The sequence below is a fragment of the Musa acuminata genome, chromosome BXJ1-6 (genome assembly GCF_036884655.1).
Source record: "Musa acuminata AAA Group cultivar baxijiao chromosome BXJ1-6, Cavendish_Baxijiao_AAA, whole genome shotgun sequence".
Classification (NCBI taxonomy): Eukaryota; Viridiplantae; Streptophyta; class Magnoliopsida; order Zingiberales; family Musaceae; genus Musa; species Musa acuminata.
In genome coordinates this window covers 4,950,327-4,972,586 of record NC_088332.1, presented here as the reverse complement: position 1 = coordinate 4,972,586, position 22,260 = coordinate 4,950,327, and the positions used below count along the sequence as shown (strand labels likewise).

The 22,260-nt window shown below is 39.7% G+C and overlaps 3 protein-coding genes across 4 annotated transcripts; 1 reads left to right on the top strand and 2 right to left on the bottom strand.

Moving 5' to 3' along the window:
• Window positions 1–3,334, bottom strand: LOC135675766 (uncharacterized). The gene is made up of 2 exons (XM_065186261.1): window positions 2,122–3,334; window positions 1–238 (listed from the first exon to the last, which is right to left on the bottom strand). Exons 1-2 carry the CDS (start codon window positions 3,270–3,272, stop codon window positions 232–234), a joined length of 1,158 nt encoding a protein of 385 aa, XP_065042333.1. The 5' UTR covers window positions 3,273–3,334; the 3' UTR covers window positions 1–231.
• Window positions 3,335–3,852: 518 nt separating this feature from the next.
• Window positions 3,853–9,874, bottom strand: LOC103986921 (uncharacterized membrane protein At4g09580-like). 2 transcript variants are annotated; one of them, XM_009405070.3, is made up of 5 exons: window positions 9,363–9,874; window positions 5,918–6,188; window positions 5,579–5,749; window positions 4,335–4,546; window positions 3,853–4,164 (listed from the first exon to the last, which is right to left on the bottom strand). In XM_009405070.3, exons 1-4 carry the CDS (start codon window positions 9,608–9,610, stop codon window positions 4,415–4,417), a joined length of 822 nt encoding a protein of 273 aa, XP_009403345.2. In that variant the 5' UTR covers window positions 9,611–9,874; the 3' UTR covers window positions 3,853–4,164; window positions 4,335–4,414. The 2 variants fall into 2 exon arrangements, with proteins under 2 accessions (XP_009403345.2, XP_009403346.2); XM_009405071.3 differs by having other exon boundaries at window positions 4,340–4,546.
• Window positions 9,875–18,889: 9,015 nt separating this feature from the next.
• LOC135677643 (transcription factor MYB93-like) lies at window positions 18,890–20,273 on the top strand. Its single transcript, XM_065190015.1, has 3 exons — window positions 18,890–19,062; window positions 19,153–19,282; window positions 19,370–20,273. Exons 1-3 carry the CDS (start codon window positions 18,930–18,932, stop codon window positions 20,028–20,030), a joined length of 924 nt encoding a protein of 307 aa, XP_065046087.1. The 5' UTR covers window positions 18,890–18,929; the 3' UTR covers window positions 20,031–20,273.
• Window positions 20,274–22,260: the final 1,987 nt, after the last annotated feature.

Below are 22,260 nucleotides of genomic sequence, written 5' to 3'. Positions count from 1 at the left end.
TAGGCCAAGGTTGAGTTGGACATTTATGAATATATCCTTGTATTTACATAGGGGAGGAAACAAAACCTGTGAGGAGATCAAAGAAGTCGAGTTCATTTGTTGTTCAGTTTGATGCAAAACCAGTCATATGAAAGCATAGGGCAAGTAGATGATGATCTTGAATTTTCACTGGATGCCTGAAGAATCCATAGAGGATATGATATAAAAGCCTGATGATGAAGCTGCCTGCCTTCACTCCCTGAAAAGTTGGCAGATGAATAAAATGCATCAGGGATCAAGAGTTATAATGGTACATTGCTCAAAGACATGAAACTATATCTATTTACAGGTGAAAGCAAATCCCTGAACCTACACATCAAAACTAAATATTTTTGATGTCCTCTGTTAACATATTGGATTATCACATAACCAAGAAAACAAATATAAAATAATCGAGAACCAATAGCATGGAAACCATAGGCTCCCAACAATCTAGATTGTGCTGGGTTACTTTTTGATGTCTTTCATGAGTCGGATGAATATGCTTTAAACTTTGATATGCAATGCAGAAAACTCTTTTAAGTATATTTTATTATATTGTCATTTCTCTTATTTTTGGTTAAACTAATCCTACAAGTGATATAACTAATCTTTCAAGCAGGAATTTCACAAAGGATTTTAAAGTATTTCATGTATAGATCATAAACATCCTTTATGAACAGTAATATCAGATCAAGGAATTTTTTTTGGGTACTAGAAGATGTTCTGTTGGTTCCAATCACAAAACCATCTATGCTATTCCAATAAGAGAATAATTATCAGCAGATATACATTTAGGAAGTAAATGATAACGGATAGCACAAGCCAGCAGCATATCCCTATGCAACAAAGTTGCAGATCTGGTAATCAACTGCTGCTAATATATCGACATAGGGACAAGTACAAAAATAAGGTTCACATACTAATTATTGACCTAATACTTCAATAACGAGAAATAGTGTATCAATTATCACATGTAATTTCTTTTCCTTCCATTTAACTATGTTTAGGGCAATGCCACTTAATCAAACTAAAAACAGTAAGAACACCTCTTATGGTTCCTAATGAAGTTCTTTCAGGACTTCCTCTGATTCTCATCTCACCACTGATCAATAATCATAATCGATTCAGCTCGTCTAATGGTTTTCTTGTATTTTTTTTCTTAATCAGAACTATGAATGTGAACATTTCTTATTCTTAGTTCTTGTGCAGCTTCCTTTTTTTTAGTGAAGTTTCCAATAAATTTTTACTAACACTCATATACCTGCAAGAAATCTTCAAATAATATTTAAACGCATGTCAAAGCAACGTTAGGGCTACCGATCGTGCAATAGCTGCACCATGTTGATTCCCAATACATAGCATAGAGGGAAGCAGAAGCAAGAACTAAGTACCATCGCAAATTGAGTTAAGATTTAGTATATTGTCGAAGAAATTAGTAAAAGAATCGTTATCAGAATTCTAGCAGAACTACTTTATATTCAAAACATCAGTTAACGCCACTGCAAGTTTGACAAGTCTAGGCAGGAGAAAACTGTAACAGGTGACATGTGTCTATCTCGCACGATGCAGCAAGAATTTCAGGATGAAAAAAAATTGCATTTAGAACTCCTGACAGCGGAACCATGCTAGAAAAATGAACATCATGAAACATTGTAAAACCAATTATGAAGTACCAAAGTTATACATCAGTTTATTGATAAATTTCTTTGATGAAATTACCATGAACATCTATTATATTTCCTTCTTCATGCTTTTGTTTCTGTAATACATGATAACTTACTCAGGAATTCTGAACTAATTGCATAGTATGTCACTTTGGACCATTCTTTCTCCAAGTGAGGGAGCATTTAGCTTTTTGTCTTATGGTCTTTCCAATATATTTTCCTCCTTTTAACCTTTCCTTTCATAAAAACATCTGTACTCAACATATTATTTTCTTTTCTGTTATATTACTTAGAGAAGGCAACTCTAACCACTAATCAGAATGTAGAACATGAAACAACACATTGTTGATATGATAATAGAGAAATGCAGATCGGACACCCAAGTAAACCAAACCAAAGTTCATGAACCAAATGAGAGCGATTTATATGAACATACCATTTGATGAGCGACCCGAAGAGGAAATGCTGCATGATGGGCACCTTCTCGAGCACCTCAACCTTGTACATCTTCAGCATGCCGCTGTTCACCTTGCTCCACGTCGGCACACCACTGATATCATCAAGCATGGGCGAGTGCTCCGCAAACACCCCCTTCTTCACCTTCTTCACGAAGGCAACGCATGCCAAGTACATATACTCATTGGAGAAGTTATCGAGGATGTCCTGGTTGTGGATCGACTTCGGCTTCATGTACTTGTGATCAATCAGTTGAGCGGATCCAAAGATGAAAGGAAGGAAGTGGTAATCGTCGAGTCCCCACACCCCGTGCGACCCCGCTGGCTCGAGGCAGTAGGCGGTCTGCAGCCTCCGCATGAGGTCGAGGTAGGCTGCGAACGCCCGAAGGACGAGGGCCGGATAGTCCTCTTCTTTGATGAGCCCAAGGCGAGCGAGGCAGTAGAGGAAGGCGGCGAAGTTGGTCTCGTGGCCGGTCCCGTAGTCGATGCGGTAGGCGTTGCCGAAGGAGTCGAGGAGGTAGGGAAGGAGCTCGTCGACAGCGGGGTGGAGTTCGTCGGAGGGGAGGAGGGACAGGACTAAGCCGCGGCCCTCGTCGGAAAGGCGGGCGTGCCAGGATCGGTAGGCGGGGTTGCCGTAGCGGGCGGTGTGGGGGAGAGGGGGGATCTCGTCGATCCAGCGGGCGAGGGTTTGGAGGATGGAGAGGAGGCCTGAGAGGGTAGCGGGGAGGGGCGAGGGGACGGGATCGGAGAGCTTGCGGCCGCGGACGGAGTGGGAGAGAGCGGCGATGAAGCCAAGGAAGTGGCGGGCAGCCGCGGAGGCGTGGAAGCGGCGGATGTCGTCGGGGGAGGAGATGCGCTTGGACGGGACCTCGAAGCGGAAGGGGGGCTCGGCAGGGGGTACGGGGAGTGGTTGGGGGACGGGGGAGAGGACGATGGAGGCGGTGGCAGAGGGGGCGTTGATTGCGGGGGCCCGGATGGGGCGGTAGACCGGCGGGGGCGAGGAGTCGGACCACGCCGGGGGGGACGACAGGGCGGCGGTCGGGGCGCCGCAGGCGCAGCAGAACGTGGGCGGCGACGAGATGGAGGCGGAGGAGGGGGGAGGGCAAGTGGTGGAAGGATCGCGATCGGCCATTTCTTCCACGGGCGTGAAGAGCAGTAGGGTCGAAGAAGCGGCGAACGAATAGTTGCGTCAGAGGAACGGGGAATACTTGTAATGGACGACAGGAGAGAGATGGGCTCGGCCGCTTAGTGAAAAGGTAATATTGGGCCTAAACGTAGGCCCATTAGGCTGTCAAGTAAGACGGCCCAGCCATAATTCCATCGGTACGTTGAATGATTTGCCGAGGACATATTAAATGGATTGATACCGACCGGGCACAGACGCACAGCACCTGCCGTCTGATCCTACCTGCTTTCTTTCCTTCTTTCGTCCGTCTCCATGACCTTTCTTTCTATATGCCTGCCATTGGAGGTGCCATTGCACGTCAATTAAGCTTTGCAGTACTAATTAATCATTGCATGTCTTCGTATCCTAAGAATTAACATACTATATCTATATTCTTCCCTTTATATATCTATATGTAATGTAGAAGAAATATACGCAGTCGAGTTAGCAGAGGACATGCGAGTTACGAGGAGGAATATGGGCCGCCGAGCTTGTTGTGATGGGCCGGCCATATGGACCTGATGATATAATGAGGTTAAAAGAGTAATAATGAAACAGTGATGCTTCATTCCTATTGTCATAATGCCTGTTTTAAAGCTTCATGACTATTTATGAAAACAAAATTAATGTTTTGCATATCAAAACCTAACGAAACATAGAATGATATAAAAACAATTATATACGTCATGTTTTTTCCCTACATTTTATTTGAGGACCGTCTCCAATCCAATTGGGACCCACAACGCTCGCAACTCCGTTGGCCCCGCCGTCTCCAATCCTCTCTCACTCAAGTGACGATCGCATCCTTAAGCTGACGTCATGGAACTTAGGGAAGCAGACTAGTGAGGAGTCCTGTTTCCTGTGGGAACCGAGACAGGTGAGAACCGTACATTGTATCACCAATAGCAACAACGAGAAGTGAAAAGTCAAATCTCTTACGACAACGAAAGCAGAAACTTCGTATCACCAATAGAAAGTTAACACTTTGGTTCGTGGCCAAAGAACACATAAAAAAATCGAGGGTTATACCTTACTTTTTCTAATGTTCCGGTGGCTGAGAACAATAATTCGTCACAGAAAGCAAAAAAGTCAACGCCAAGCAAGCTGCCTCATTCATATGTTCTCTTTCTCTTTAGGATTGTTGGAAATATGAAGACGAATCCAATAAGGAACAGGACCGCCAATGTCTTGAAGTCATAGAGATCCCTAACAGACTTCAAGTCCCCGAGAGCCAGACCAGCCTTCAGGTACAAAGCAGTAGAGTCTGGTTAGTCCCAGTATTATATAGGAAAACATATGAACAATGATGATAAAAGTTGGCTAAAGGCCAATTCGAGTTGATTAAAAGAGATCAACAAACAAACAACCAACCAACCCAGAAATGCCAATAGAGAACAAGATGCTTTCAGATAATTCACCAGAGCCTAGTCAATTAATTATATGCTGAATGTTCAAGTTCAAGTGAAGCTAATCTAAACAATAGTACGAACTACCAAGGATGGTGGTAGATCTATTACAAGTCGTACATTCTACGGGTCTACGGATCTTGCAAGTTCTCATCTTAATGCATTTTGGACAACACAGATGTGACATGCATGCCATCATAACAAGAGTAAGAAACTCAGCATTCATAAAGGGGAGATAGATACATTAGTAAAAAAAAGAAAAGAAACCCAAATCACTTTAGATGTTGGTAAATCACAGCAACAGATGGCACCAAATTATAAAGCATAGAAATGATGACCCTCAAAAACCTCATGCACTGGGTTGACCTTTTTCTAAATTGATGGTCCTCAAAATCTGTAAATTTTATAAATGGAATTGAACCTAATGCAGGCAATAGAGGGGTAGGCGCCTCATAGGCCCCGGCTGAAAGAGCTGGGCCATGTTGCAGGGTCAGCCTGTTCAGCCAGTGCCTGCAAAGGCTTAACTTAAATGTCAATTTGCAAGAGTGAAATGATCAACAAACCTACGAGCTAACCCCATATAGGTCAACCTTTTAAATACGGTGAAAAAGATCACTATTGTTGCTCAAATGTAACATACTAGCAAGTTTGAATAAAACTTTTAATCTCAATACACATCCATCACCAGTGAATTATAGGGCAAAAATACAACAGCAATTTAGTGCCACATATAGAAACATCTTAGCTGGCTACACAGCCAAGTAAACTAGAGTGGAAATGAATGATATCAAGAGGATATTCGAAAATGAATAAAAAGAAATGACAGTTCAAAATAAGTAGATTCTAGCAGATAAAAAAGAAACTTACTCTGACAGTTATGTAAGATGCTGGAACAAGACCAACCAACGTTGCAAGAAAGAAAATGCAAAAAGGAACATCAACAATTGGAGATGCCAGATTTATGAATGTGTTAGGTAAAGATGGGGTTATCCTCAAAAAGAGCATGTAATTTAGCAGCCTTTCTCTGCGTTTTGCTATCTGCATCCAGAAAAGAACAGATTCTGAGATGAGAAAATTGTTAATCAATTGATTGGAGTATGTAAAGAAGAAAGCCATAAACCTGAAAAGGTCTCTAGAAAACAAATATAAACAGAGGCAGCCCAGAAAATAAAAGGCAAATTATCACACAAGGAACTATGTCAGTACCTCTGATTGGAAAAATCTCAACTTTTCAGGCCACATCCAGCTGACCAAAGGCCTGCCAATTAACTTGGAAAGGAAATAGCAGGATGAAGCACCAGAAGTTGCAGAGAAAACAACCAGAATAACACCTTTTATGACCCCAAAAAGAGCTCCAGCCAGTAATGACAAGAATATGGTACCAGGTATCATGAATGTCTGCATAAAGATGTAGATTGAACAATATCCTAATACAAATTTGGCTTGGTAATCTCTGGCATAAACAGCCAAATTATCTCTGCATAAGATAATAACAGGAAAAGAAAAACTTAATACTATGCTAACCAAGTACAAGAAGTAAAGAAGCTGCGCATTATGTCATTTTTTTACTGCAAGCATAATTTCTATATTACATACAGATAGATCAGTTGTATTGGATATTATTCCAAATAAAATTGTAAGGAGATACAACTAGTACGGAAAAAGAAAAGAAAGTTCACAATGGGAAGTTTGCTACTTAAGCATTAAGCCAAAGTTGACATTAAGAACAGAATAAGTTGTGAATTGATAGGTTGTCATTCAATAGAAGATAGAAGGAAGTCAGGAAATCATTTGACAAAATCAACACAAAGATACCTTGTTTATCATACACCACCAGATAATTATCTTAGACTAGCCATGAACAAAAATGCCCTTCAACATGCCCTTTCCAATTATTTTGCTTATACTTGAATACTACTACTATATAATTCCTATGCAAAATATGATGCAACACTATTATTACAACAAAGTTATGGCCACAATTTGCTTATACTTGAATACGACTATGATGATATGATCTAATTCCTTGAAGACTACTATGATCTAATTCCTATGCAAATATGATGCAACATTAAGTTATTATAACATAGTTATGGCCACGGACTAAAATGCCCTTCAACATGCCCTTTCCAATTATTTTACTTATACTTGAATACTACTATGAGTTAAATCCTATGCAAATATGATCCAACATTATATTATTACAACAAAGATATGGCCACTATTTCTTAGTGAATATAAAGAACCACATCGACAGAAGATTATAAGTAAATCCGAAACGAATTTCTGCTTAACTTGGAATAGGATGCCGGTACTGGTAAATCTGGAATAGAAAATCCAAAGAGTTCATATTTAAAAAAAGGTTTACCACAGTTATTCACATAATAGTACCACAAGTTCATCAGTCTGAATGAATAGTACAATTGAACTACAGTTGGAGAATGAAAAAGGTTCTACAGAGTACAGATATTGAGGGGTGTTCATGGCTGCTTCTTAAAATGAACCACCAAGCATGATAACATAACAACAAATCAACTGGTTCCAGCCATCAATGATAGATATGCAAAAAAAAGAAAAGAAAAAAAAACCATGAATCATATGAAGCTAACAAAATAAAACTTCAGCTTACGAAAGAACATCTTAATTCTTCAGTGGACTATGTTTCTGAACAAAAATAAGAATCTTCAAAGTTTAAAAAAAAAATCATACAATGGCTCTGGCAAATAAACAACTTATAATTCAAAGTCACCAGCTAAACATCCTCCAAAACATTCCCTAGCCTCAAAATATGACCATCCAATGAAATCTAATAGAGATATCTTTTATACCACGATAAATGGACCAAATGTGCTTCTAAACCAAACCTCTACAATACCAATCTTAAATTGAAATATATTGTATCACTTATTAAAAGAGAGAGCAAAATATATAGTGTCATATCAATACAAACCCCATTCATTCATTCAAAAAAAAAATCCTCTAAACTGATTACTAGCTCAATGCTCTGATATCCCAATCTACATAGTATTACATATTGTGAAGTAAGGGTACCGCTCATTATTAATTTAGTTTGAGCCTTCTGAGTTAGAAATCCCTCCTAATGGAAAGACAGTTGACTATTTTATTGTCAACACCACATCCATAACTCAATCATGGCTGCTTCACTTGCTTTTACAAGAAACATAATCACCACACAAGAAAGATCGAAAGAATTTTCCTACAAACATGTATTACAAACGATTGAACACATAAATTGATTGAGATGCATAGATATTGGTTTAAAATCTGAAACAAAGATAAAAGAAGGCAAGAAACCAGATAGAAGAAAATAATTTTTCACAAACTATCTAGAATCCTCATGCCATAGTGTTATGAGCAGGAAATAAGTTGATAAGCACATATGAACCAGGATGTCTCACTTTTCATGTTCATCTAAGGTGATAATTAAGATATATAATGATATCTTTAACAAGTGTCCAACTAGAATATGATAATGCAATATCTCAGTCTCGCCAAAGAAAAATAGCAAAAGGCTAAGTTAGAGAAAGGGCGAAAAGATGGAAAAGAACAGAAAAAATGTCTGTGCTTGTTAAAATAATTTTTTGCAACTTTTTAACTTTTAAATCAAAGAAGTTACTTTTCTAAAATTTTGGCAGATTTAATTTCTAAAACTAAGAAGTTGCTATTGTAAAATTTGGGAATTTGCTCACATTTTCTGAAAGGATTTAAAAAAAAAAAGATAAACTAAAAAAATTGTTTAAGAAAAGGTCATGACCTGTTTCTGACTTCTTCTAAAAGGAATTCTGACACAATTACTCTCGACCTCGACATGCATCGCTATTGTAATCACCACCACTACCACCATCAATTACAACCACCTCCCTACCCCCACCACCACCACCACCACCACCAATGTCACCACTTCCATTGGCCACCAACACTATTAACAACATTTGCACCATTACAAAGCATTACTACGATGATTGCTATTGTTGCCACCACCACCATCTCCTCCGATGATGCCATTGCTTGTCAAGACTTTGCTTCACAAAAACATTTGGCCAAAAAGCAATTTTAGAAACAAACTGTTCATAACAAAGCATATTCATGGTATGCTAGTACTTCCACAAATCAATTCCAAAAGAAGCTTTTCAAAAGCTGCCTTTTAGAAAAGGAAAATCAATACAATACATGCCCAATGGCAAAGAATATAAACGGGTGTTCTCCACTACCTGGAGTGGAGGTGTTCTAGATGTGAAGTATCATATATATACATTTGTGGTTTTCTTATTTGATGACAATCAAATTTTAGTAGCATCAGCACATCTAAACAGCCCCAAGGTTCTAAAGGTTACATTTGAAAACCTATATCATACTTTTGCAGTGATTGTTAATCGGCATTATGCTGATCGAAATGTTCATATGTATATCGGTGTGTGACCTATCTGGATGCATCTGACTAACTACTAGACGAAAAGATCACACAAATCTAAAAGTATTGAATTAGGGAAGCACAACCGTAAGATAAATAATATCTCAGGACGCGAATTTCACAAAAGAAAAGGTATCAATTTATGCTTTTCTGCAAGAAGAAAGCCAATTTCAAGCAGATCCACCATGGAAGTAAAGCTAAAGAAAGAAAGGAGCTCACTTGAGGACGCGGAGGTCGGAGAGGTTGCGCGGCACCCTGAGGATCTTATCGTACTCGGCCTCGGGCATGGTGAGGAAGATACAGAACAGTCCAACGGCGAAGATCAAGAACACAGCGGCCGCGGCAGCCGCCTCCCACCTGGTGAGCGGGACTCTGGACTCGGCCCTGAGCGTCTTCTTGGCCGTTGGCGTGTCGTCGGCGGCGGTCTCCTCGTCGCGGACGATCGAGATCCTCAGCGGCGGCGCCATGGAGACGAGAGTTACCGGCAGCGGCGCGCGTGATCGATCCAAGAACCTGCTGCTGCTTCATGAAAGGTCGCAAGATCGCATCATGTCACTGGAGCAGGAGTAGGAGATTCCGCGACAGAATCGAGGGGGAGATGCGGATTAAATCAAACAAGAATTTGGGATTTCCCCCAGGGAAAGCCCTAGAAAGTGGAACGAGAGGGGAGAGGAAGGAGGAGGAGGAGGACGAGGCACAGCGGGATATGTTTGAAGGGCGACGGTGTTCGAACTCCAACGCACGCGTCGACTCGATTTTGTAATGGGATTTGTAAAAAACTAATAACTCATGAAACCATCCAATACAAAAAGAAATAGAATTAGTAATTAGATATCCATACTCAAACCAATAAAAAGTAAACATGAGTTGAAATAATACATCAAACTAAGTTTCAAATGTATAGTATAATATCATCACACAAATCACATATTCTATAATCTACATGGCATCTAAATCATATGTATAGATTTAGACTGTTGTTATGAAACTTGAACTAAAATTCCAACCGGTTTAGTTCACTAATCAGATCGTTTGGAGTTAAATTTTTTTTAAAAAAAATAAAATAAAATCTATGACTCAAAAGATCTTGTCTATTTGAGTTTCTTTATTATGGATTAATCTATATCTCAAATCTAATATTATTTTACCTTTATTCATTTAATTCTTTATAAAATTTATATTTATGTTATTAAAAATATTATATATTAATCTTTATTTCAAATATATTTATGAAAATAAAAATACAAACTCTAAACTAGTACCGATATAGAGCTTCAAAGTCGATGTGGCGGACCACGTCGATGCGACTCGGAGTTAGATGACATGACCATCATCTGGTGCTGTACAAGGCCATGCCAAGTATGCTGCACGATACAGAGTTGCTCCTGGAAAGTTTGGGACGGTGCCATCTAGTACGAAGTTGCCTCGGAAAGGTTAGGATGGCGTCGGTCGACATCGATTCATGCAGGTCAATCGATATTCATATGGAAGATATGGGATAACTGCTTAAGGGTCAATGGTCATTAACGAACCAGGTATAACCAACCCTGTGTGCAAGTATAAAAACCCACCACCTAGCCAACACTAGGAGGGGGATCAACATCAATACTAATTTAAGCTTCGGAGAGATCGGGTCGAGAAATCTCTCTCCCGATCATGACCTGTGTGCAGGAATCTGGTGAGCATGCAACGAACCTCTCATCAAGAGAAAAGATCACACTCGGGAGGTTCTAAATCTCTCTGATGAGGTTTTACGAGAAGTAGCTACGGAGACTACGGCTAAGAGCATGTGGGACAAGCATAAAGCCTTGTATATGAAGAGGACAGTGGAGAATCGTCTATACTTGAAGTAGAGTTTGTATATGCTTCAGATGACTGAAGGTATATCTATACTCTCATATCTTGATAAATTTGATTCCTTAGTTATGGATTTGGAGAATATAGATATAAAAATTAATGACGAGGATAAGACCCTGTTACTTTTGTGTTTTCTTCCCCAATCCTTTAAGTATTTCCGTGATACTATGATTTATGAAAAAGAAACAATTTTGTATCAGGGAATTAAATCTGCACTAAAATCTAAGGAGCAAATAGAGAGGGATATCACTAGGGAAAGTAGAGGGAATCAAGCTGAGGGTCTAGTTGTTAGGGATAGAACGGATAAAAGGGAATTTGACAGTAGTAGATCTAAATCTAGATCTAAATCCAGACATAGAAATTTAGAGTGCAGATATTGTCATAAAATGGGGCACATTAAGGTTGATTGCTTTAAATTGAAAAATAAATTAAAGCAAAAGGAAAAAATTATTGAGAAAACTACTAAGTCCGTTGAAGCTAGTGTAGCAGTTGATGAGAATGTTGGAGATATTTTCTTTGCTACTGAAGAAAAGAAAACTAATGAATGGATTTTAGATTCGGGTTATTCTTATCACATGTGTCCCAATAGAGATTTGTTTTCCACATATGAATCTTGTAATGGTAGAATTATTTTGATGGGCAATAATGCCACATGTGATATTGTTGGTAGAGGCACAATCCGAATTAAAATGCATGATGGTATTGTGAGGACGCTCACTAATGTTAGACATATTCCTGATTTAAAAAAGAATCTCATCTCTTTAGGCACCCTAGTGGCTCTTGGGTGTAAATACATATATGAAGGTGGAGTTATGAAAATTTCTAGAAGTACCCTTGTTGTTATGAAAGCTTGTAGGTCCGGTAGTTTGTATATTATGCAGGGAACTATTGTCATAGGCTCGATTGCAGTCTTGTCATCATCATTGTCTGATTCTAATATCACCAAATTATAACATATACGTTTGGGTCGCGAAAAATGATTAAGCATATTAAGCAAAAGGGGTCTTCTTTGTGGACAGAGTACTAAGCCACTAGATTTCTGTGAACATTGCATTTTTGGAAAGCAAAAAAGAGTCAGCTTCAACTCTCTAGTAGTTCATAAAACGAAAGGTACTCTTTACTAAATTCATTCAAACTTTTGGGGTTCAGCTCGTGTTGAGTCTAAGGGTGGTGTAAGGTATATGTTGACTTTCATTGACGATTATTCTAGGAAAGTTTGGATTTATTTTTTGAAGCATAAAAATAGTATTTTTCTAACATTTAAACAATAGAAGGCTTTGATTGAGAAGCAAACATGTAAACAAATTAAGCGGTTTCGAACAGATAATGACATGAAATTTTGTGAAGGTAACTTTGATGAATTTTACAAAAATGAATGAATTGTTCGACATCGCACTGTTAGGATGACGCCTCAGCAAAATGGTGTGGCCGAACGTATGAACAAAAGACCATTTGAGAGAGCAAGGTGTATGATCTCAAATGCAGGATTGACAAAGGACTTTTGGGCAAAGGCGATTAATATGGTCTGTTACATTGTCAATCGCGCTCCTTCTGCAGCACTTGACTTTAAAACTCCAAAGGAAGTTTGGTCAGGTACTCCTGCTGATTACTCTAATTTAAAAAATTTTGGGTGTCCAGCATACATGCATGTAAATAAAGGAAAATTAGAGCCTCGAGCTAAAAAGTGTATTTTCCTTGGATATGCTTTTGGGGTGAAAGGATATAGATTATGGTGTTCTCATCCTAAATCCCCAAAATTTATAATCACTAGAGATGTTACTTTTAATGAATTGTCTATATTATCTTCCAAAGATGAATCTACTAGTTGTACAAATGATAGTACGCAGAAGCAAGTGGAGCTTGAGATTGGTAGTTTTGATTCTTTTCAATCGAACTCTTCTACTCAAAGAATGCTAGTAGATGCTCCTGAGTCTACTGACAAAGATGATCAAGAGGAAGAGCAATATTCCATAGCCAAGGATAGATCACGGAGAGATATTCGACCACCATAAAGATATGTAAATTTGGTTGCATATGCTTTATCTGTTGCAGAAGAAACAAGTGAAGTTGATGAACCTTCTACCTACTCAGATGTAGTTTCTTGTGATAATTCCGCTAAGTGGTTGATTGTAATGAATGAAGAAATTGAATCTCTCCATCAGAATAGAACTTGAGATCTTGTGAAGCCGCCTTCGGGTAAGAAAATTGTTGGATGCAAATGTGTCTTCAAAAGGAAGGAAGGTATTCCAGGGGTTGAAGATGCAAGGTATAAAGCACAATTGGTTGCAAAAGGCTATAGTCATATACATGGTGTTGATTTTCATGACGTATTTTCACCTATTGTTAAGCATAGCTCTATTCGTGTTTTGCTTACTTTAGTTGTCATGTATGATTTGGAATTGGAGCAACTTGATGTCAAGATAGCTTTCTTACATGGTGAACTTGAAGAACAAATTTATATAGAGCAACCTCATAGATTTAAAGTTGACGGTAAGGAAGACCATGTTTGCTTGTTAAAGAAATCCTTGTATGGATTGAAGCAGTCTCCAAGACAGTGGTATAAGAGGTTTGATTCTTTTATGTTGAGTCATGGTTACACGAGGAGCATGCATGATAGTTATGTCTACTTCCGGAATTTAACTGATGACTCTTTTGTGTATTTATTGCTTTATGTTGATGATATGCTTATTGCAGCTAAGAATTTGTTAGAAATTCACATTTTGAAAATGCAGCTAAGTAGTGAATTTGAAATGAAAGATTTGGGAGCAACTAAGAAAATTCATGGCATGGAGATCAAAAGATATCGAGGAGTTGAAAATTATTTCTGACTCAGAAAAATTATCTCAAGAAAGTCTTGGAAAGGTTTGACATGAAAAATGCTAAGCTAGTAAGTACTCCTCTTGCTAGCCATTTTCGGCTATCTGCTGCTCAGTCACCACAGTCAGTTGAAGAGGAAGAATATATGGTGCAAGTTCCATATTCCAGAGCCATCATCAGTATTATGTATGCAATGGTTTGTACTCGTTCAGATATTTCACAAGCAATCAGTGTGGTTAGTAGATATATGTCTCGCTCAGGTAAAACACATTGGCAGGCTGTGAAATGGATTTTCATATGCTTGCAAGGGACTTCAGATATTTGTTTGGAGTTTGAAAAAAATCGTGACACTTTGGTTGATTTCGTCGACTCTGATTATGCTGCAGATCTTGATAAACGAAGATTTTTAACAGGCTATGTTTTTTACGTTGGCGGTTGTGCAGTTAGTTAGAAAGTTTCCTTACAACCTGTCATGGCTTTATCTTCTACAGAGGCAGAATATATGGCAGTGGCAGAGGCGATCAAAGAAGTTTTATGGTTAAGAGGTTTGTTCGACGAATTATGTCTGCAACAAGGTATTACTACAATTTACTGTGATAGTCAAAGTGCTATTCATTTGACAAAAGACTAGATGTAACATGAGAGGACGAAACACATCGATGTGAAGTTTCATTTTATTCGGGATATCATTGCTGAGGGAAAGGTCCTTGTTCAGAAAATTCATACAAAGGACAATCCAACTGATATGTTTATGAAGCCTCTTCTGGTTTATAAGTTCAAGTTAGTGTTAATTATTGGTGATTGCCTGTTAGTTTGGCAAGTCTCACATAGTCCCACATCAAGAAAATCAAGTTTGGTATCTTCTGTTTAAACTATAAATAAGGGCCTATACTTTGAAGTCAAATAAGAAAAACCTAAGTGTTTGCTTTGGGTTTTAAGTCCATACTCAGTTAAATAGTTTGGGCTTATAATTTAGATTTTTCTTATTTAGTATTTTTTGTGTTTTATGGCCTAGGAACATTTTCCTAAGGCATTTATAATTGTTTTTTTTTTATAATAGTAATTTGCTCATCCTTCGTCGTCGGTGGATATAGGTCAATTGATCGAACCACGTTCTTGTCTCTTTTTATATTTTTGCTTTATTATCTTTATTTGATTGCCAAAATTACCCTTTGTTAAATGATGATTACAGCTAACATATGCCCATTTTTATGTCCAAGAGACGAGGAGAAGGACTACTGACTGCCAGTGGACTCGCGCTCGACGAGCGACTTGACATGGATGAACTCCTCCACCATGCAAGGAAGCTTCAGTGGACCTGGGGCACCGGAGCGGTAGCCGTAGACCTTCTTGGCCCTGTCGAGAAGACCAGCAAAGTATGGCTGATTAATATAAGTTACAGGCATCGTGAGCTTCTGCAAACCACCATCTCCTTCTTCGTTGTGGAGGCCAACTTCCACTGTTAGGTGTCCCTTCTCCATCTTCCTCCCCCTGTCCCAGACATGGAAACAGTACACATTAGATCGATCTTAGTCAAGGGATAGGAGAGGAAAAGCGATAGTTACGGAGCCGGAGTAGAACCAAGGAAAGGTCCAGGCTTGTTCTTGGGTTACCAAGAAGGTCAATTGAAGGGCTTGTAATAGGGAGAATGATCTGATGGTGGTTTCCATGTGGGATGAATTTGATTTAATGTAGAATCGTAGGTGCAGAGTTACAAATCCTGAAGACACCCTCACTAAATCATTCTCAGTGCATGCAGCAGAAGATTGGCCGAAGTGAGCAGTGTTTGCCATTCAATGTCGGGTGTTGAATGAAAGGGATGCAAACCTGCAACAATGTAAACGGGAAACGCGCGCCTCTCAACGTGAGGTCACAAACCTTCTCCATGCACCCAAAGTAACGCAAACCTTCTCCATGGTTTAGTAGATCTTTCTTTCTCTGTTCAAACAAACAAAGCCTTAGTTTTAGACAGACTTGCAGACAGATGAACTAACTACTTTTTCTCCCATATATCTATCTATCTATCTATCTATCTATCACTTAGACCTAGAGATAACAGATGAGTCTCACTACCAAAATACTGTTGATGAGGGATACTGTACGGGTACTATAGCTTCTCAGACCACCCTACATATCATAACACAAACTTAGTTGCTTTTTTATTTTGTTTTCTTTTGATCCCACAGAAACTGATCAAGAGGTTTACATCTTTATGGTTCTTATTATGTCAATGTCATATGATAGCCAATGCATTGGTATCATATGAATAAAATATATGGAGAAGGTTTGCGTTACTTTGGGTGCATGGAGAAGGTTTGTGACCTCACGTTGAGAGGTGCGCGTTTCCCGTTTACATTGTTGCAGGTTTGGTGATAGCTTAACTACCCATGCAAAGATCTATCACCAACTCTCCCGTCTGAACATTGTTGCAGGATTCCAAGAGCCAATGATGTCGTTGACTCCATACCTGTCTGTCACACGACACTGACACCATGTATTTTATTCACGTAGGCCATTGTAGCAGATGTATAGATAGATAGATAGATAGATAGATCACAATCAGATTTTTATGTAGCTTAGGGTATTCAGAGATGAGATCGTAGCATGACTTAGTGAAATGATAATATCGGGCTTAAAAGAAGGCCCATTAGGCAATCAAGTAAGAAGGCCCATTAGCCATAATTCCAACAGTACGTTGAATGATTTGCCGAGGACATGCGAAATGAATTGATTCCAACTCAAACCCCTATCATTCATTCAAAGTAGTATCATCCAAATATATATAATTAATAATAATTATTATTAGATGCTGGATGATGATGATTGACTACGACCCAATTGTATATTAATATATTAATTGACTTTCTAGACCAATTGTGTGAATGGTTAGATCGGTCTGATTTCTTAGTCACACAAATTAGATTTAGTCTAACCGATCTATTCAACAGTTCTAATTGTCAATCTTAGTTGGCATGAGATGGCAAAACTTATTAACATGCTAAACATGTGTGTGCGATATTAAAAATGGTTTCTTTTCTTTGATTTCAAAGGAAACAAAGCCATAAGTTGGGCACTAAAGAAAGATGCACTACTGCTTGATATAATAAAAATAAAGAGGTTAGGTAGCTTGCAGATCTTGCAAATGCTCCTCTCTAGACATGACACCAACTTCATAATCAAGCATAGCAGATAGGAATTCCCAGAGAGTTGGGCATATCAGTTGGGAAACCTGAGAGAAGGGAAAGGGTTCTTTATTCCTAATTGTGTGTGGTTCTTATGTCATAGATTATCCTCCTTCCCCAAACAATCTAATAACATTAATTTAGGAAAAACTTTCTTGATGTGTCATCTGAGATTGCAGTGTTTTCTTTTCTTTTCCTATTTATGTCTTGGGAATTGTGTCTTGAACTATTAAGAGGTCTGCTTCTTTGTTAAAAGTCAAGAGAATTTAGAGCAAGTGTTGAAACCCCAATGTTTAGTCATAATTAATAGGTCAACCATTTGATAACTTGGCTCTAATAGATAGAGTCTCAACCACTAAGTTACTAAAGGTCAGCCTGTTTCTTTGTTTGAAACTGTAAAGATTTGATGAAAGCAGCATTATATTTTATTTTGTGTGGGCACTATTGCTAGTATCATAATTGGTTACTTCTCATATTTAAAGCGAGTCGTGTATCTACTCCGATAATACTATTATCAATGAAGATCCGAATAAGAAATACACTTCTTGAAAAATAAAAAAAAAATGATATACTTTTGTTTAGTATTTCCGACTAAATTCTTTTGATACTCGATCATGTTGTTCATATCTACATTAAAAAAAAAAAAAAACCAGTCATTTTTTTTGTTGAGATCAATTAGATGAATATTTCCTCTATCATCTTATTTTCCTTTTTGTTTTTCTGTAACAGTGGCAGCATCAGACAAAAGAAGCTTCTTCAGGAAGCAACCTTCATGGCATGCACAAGACACACTGCAAACCCTAGCTAGCTTGATGACTTGTTGCCCTTTGTTTCCCTTCTCCTGTCATCTTGCATTCACTCAAATCAGTGAAGCTGCCACCACCATTCTGTGACTTTTCTTCTTCATGGTTTAGTAGATCTTTCTTTCTCTGTTCAAACAAACAAAGCCTTAGTTTTAGACAGACTTGCAGACAGATGAACTAACTACTTCTTCTCCCATATATCTATCTATCTATCTATCACTTAGACCTAGAGATAACAGATGAGTCTCACTACCAAGATATTGTTGATGAGGGATACTGTACGGGTATTGATGACTGCTTGGTACTATAGCTTCTCAGACCACCCTACATATCATATTTGTATTTTGTTTTCTTTTGATCCCACAGAAACTGATCAAAAGGTTCTTATTATGTCAATGTCATATGATAGCCAATGCATTGGTATTACGAAGAGATACGAGAGAGGCAAATCAGCTATACGCATCAAAGTCTTTCGTTTTACTACTTTAATCGTTTACATGAGAGGCACTCTGATAAATAAATAAATTATTATTATTATTATTATCAAAGCGTCTCTCATGTAAATGATTAAAGTGGAAAAACGAAAAGAATAATTGAGAATTAAAAATCGTAACTCGTGAATCTCGAGAGGCTTTGATGTGCTTCGCATGAAAGAAACTGACGTTAAAAGGTGAGAAGAGTGGTTTGGTTTGAAGGTTTGTGACCTCACGTTGAGAGGCGCGCGTTTCCCGTTTACATTATTGCAGGTTTGGTGATGGCTTAACTACCCATGCAAAGATCTATCACCAACTCTCCCGTCTGAACATTGCTGCTTGTAGGATTCCAAGAGCCAATGATGTCGTTGACTCCATACCTGTCTGTCACACGACACTGACACCATGTATTTTATTCACGTAGGCCATTGTAGCAGATGTATAGATAGATAGATAGATAGATAGATAGATCACAATCAGATTTTTATGTAGCTTCTTAGGGTATTCTTCTACTAAATCCTATCCATTCTCATAGACTATCTATCTTTGGTGGTGTCATCGGGCTTCACAAGTGTATAAAGAGAGGCAAGCCATCTTTTGGTGACAAGGTGGAGGAATTCTTGGGAGTCAGGTACAGTTTCTTCCAGGAGTCCAATGGGGAGATCACCATGCTGTAATGAGAACGGGCTTAAGAAGGGTCCCTGGACACCTGAGGAAGACCACATGCTGGTCCAGTACATCCAGAAGCATGGCCATGGCAGCTGGAGAGCCCTCCCTAGACTTGCTGGTTGGTACTCTCTCTCTCTGTCCAGTGCTGTTCTTCTCTCTCATTTCGTACTTACAGACATGTCACAGCCTTCTCTCTCATTTCTCTCAGGGCTTAATAGATGCGGGAAGAGCTGCAGGCTGAGATGGACCAACTACTTGAGGCCAGATATCAAGAGAGGCAAATTCGCTCCAGAAGAAGAGCAAGCCATCCTCAACCTCCACTCCATCCTAGGCAACAAGTGCTCGTCTACTGATCTCTCGCACTAACTCCGATGATCGATCTGAGTTTGATCTAATCGAGCGTGGTCGACCTTTTGTCCATTTAGGTGGTCTGCGATCGCGGCGCACCTCCCCGGGCGTACCGACAACGAGATCAAGAACTTTTGGAACACCCACCTCAAGAAGAAGCTGATCCAAATGGGACTCGACCCCGTGACTCACCGCCCGAGGACCGACTTCTTCGATGCCCTCCCCCAGCTCTTCGCTCTCGTCCAGCTTGGCGAGCTCGTCGACGGCCGGCCACGGGACGACCTTGCCGCACTGCTCCAAGCGGAGGCACTCGACCAGGCTGCAAAGCTCCAGTTCCTGCAGTCCCTGCTGCAGTCGGCCTGCACCATGCCAAATACCTCAAACACCACCATTTCCACCAACACCCTCCTTGGCACTCGGATGACTTCATCTTTTCCTCCCATCCTCTCTCCCACACCTCCTCAAAATATCATCGATAGCCATAACCAAATTGACCAATTGCCGTCCTCCTTCTTCGAGCCACCCACACCCAATGAGACCACCCAATACTCCCACTCAACTGGTTTCGGCGAATCTCCTCTTCCTCCTCTCACCGATATCTCGGTTGCCAACCAGGGGAACGCTTGCAGCAGCAGCAGTAGTAGTATCTCTAGCTGTGGTGGGACTGAGACTCTCTTCTTCTGGTCTGATGTATTGCTGGACGACCAATTCATGACTGAATCTGCCGAAAACTTTTAAGCGGAGGATACCTACACCTATAGATTCTGCTTTCCGCAGTCATGGGAAGTGTGGTTCTCGTGTGACAAGTCCTACCATGCATGCATTGCTGGTTTCCGATCGGAATTGATACGTCATAGAGATTCATGAGCACTTGTAAATACGTACAAACAAACATGGTTTCTATCTTTGTTTCTACAGACATGAACTCCGGTTCTGAATATTTATGAACTTGTAGTGCATTTCTACCCGTATCACAAAAGGCTTGAGGAGCTAATGGGAAACCACACTGTTTATCATGACTCCATACACACAAGCATGCTTGTAGATCTAAGACCATGCTACTCATCTCCCACAATCTTCAAGACTTAATGAAGTAGAAAGCATGACATCTCAGGCAGGTAAGACTTCAACCACTGGGCTTTCATGTCAAAGTATGAGAGAACAAGTTAGTAGTGATGATAATGAGAGGTTTAAGGACCGAAAATATGTGTTGGATAACACAGCAAGCTTCCTATGTCACTCGTTATGTCACCAATAAGATAGTGCCTGCCATACTCGACAAAGTTGGTCACCGTAACAACGAAGTTTTATATGAGGCCGTAGCAGAATGGCAACATCAGAAAGAGACATTATGTTTTATGTAATCGACCATTCGATGCAATTGATGATCCGATTGGAAGGAGTACAAGTCTAGCAATCATTGCTATCTCGTACATGAAAGATCTCAAGAATGAGTCCTCTTCCTTTTCCTTGCCTTCTCTCTCTCTCTCTCTCTCTCTCTCTCTCTCTCTCTCTCTCTCTCTCTCTCTCTCTCTCTCTCTCTCTCTCTCTCTCTTGTGTTGTGATGGTGTGAATATGATTTACTAATCGTACAAGGTTTTTAAATGCAACTCTCGTTGTTATACTAAGGAAATCATCTCATAGGCAAGGAAACATCAATCATGGAAATCTAGTTTGCTTTTAGGGACTTCAACTTATAACAAACATGACAATAACATATTCCAATTTGATAATTGATTGAATATTTCAACCCAAAACTTCAATATTCTTGACATATGTAAACCATGGATATCTTTAATTATGTAAGACCAAAACAACAATAACTAAAGTACTGCCACAACCAACAGCAACATCAGTAGTCAATCACCAAAGATCAAGACTTGGTCAAGTAATATGTAAACCTCCATTACTTGTATTATTATAGACCAGTAAGCTAAAGTTAACTTAGCCTTACAAGTCTTTGCTCCAAAGTCTGCAATTGGTGTGAAGCCAAATAAACCTAAATTGGTGATTAGTCAAAATGGTCACTCTTTAAGCCACATATTATAAAAATGCATCACCAAAACTAAACCTAATTTGATTCTTATATCAAACAAAAAAGCACAAACAAAGACTAACATATCAGTAAAAAAAGGATTTACCAGAACAAGTGAGTTCTGAAGAATGCTTATGGTTGAAGTAGCAGTCAAGAATTTGATAGGGAGTAAAGAAAAAGAAAGTAGAACATGTAGTGTGTCACTTGTCAAACAACTTTATGCTCTTCGTAGTTCCTCCTGAGCCTTACCAGTTTAATTTAAGCTGGTCTCTCCATCTCTCTTCCTGATAACTTCTCTGCCACAATGAGTCTTGGCAGATGCCACACCACTGTCACTGGTGGAAAGAAATGGAATGGTGGTCTCAAGAGACCACCAGTTCTTGACAGGTGCCGCACTTGCACTTGAAGCTAATCTTCACACCAGTCACACCTGAGACACGTATTCGGGTCTTGCTCCTCTTCTTTTCCTCCGCCAGCTTCTGCTCGGTCTTCTGCTCTTCATCTCCCTCCTGCCATGGTAGACATGCAGTTGATACAACAAAAGAATACACTAGATCGAGGTAACCAAGAAAGCTGCGTCACAACCAACGATCGAGATCGAATGTCGGACAAGACGACCAAAGAAAAGAAAGTGGAGAAGGCAAGAGAAGTGCGAAAGCCCTCAAACCTCCTCCTCCTTCTTCTTGCTGTTAGAATTGAGTTCCCACGCCGGACTTCGAGGAAGGTCCGGCGCGGTCGCCTCCGGAGGCGCCAGGGGTCCGGATGCCGTCGGTGGGACGATGGAGATGGACGGAGCGAACGGACTCTGCTGCCGGGGCGACGGAGTTCCGGCGTCGCTCTCATTCGGTTCAGGCACCCTGCCGGCGCCGAAAGAGATGGTCGGCGGAGAGGGGTTCGGCGGCTTCACTGCGGCGGTATCAGAGGCCTGATCGT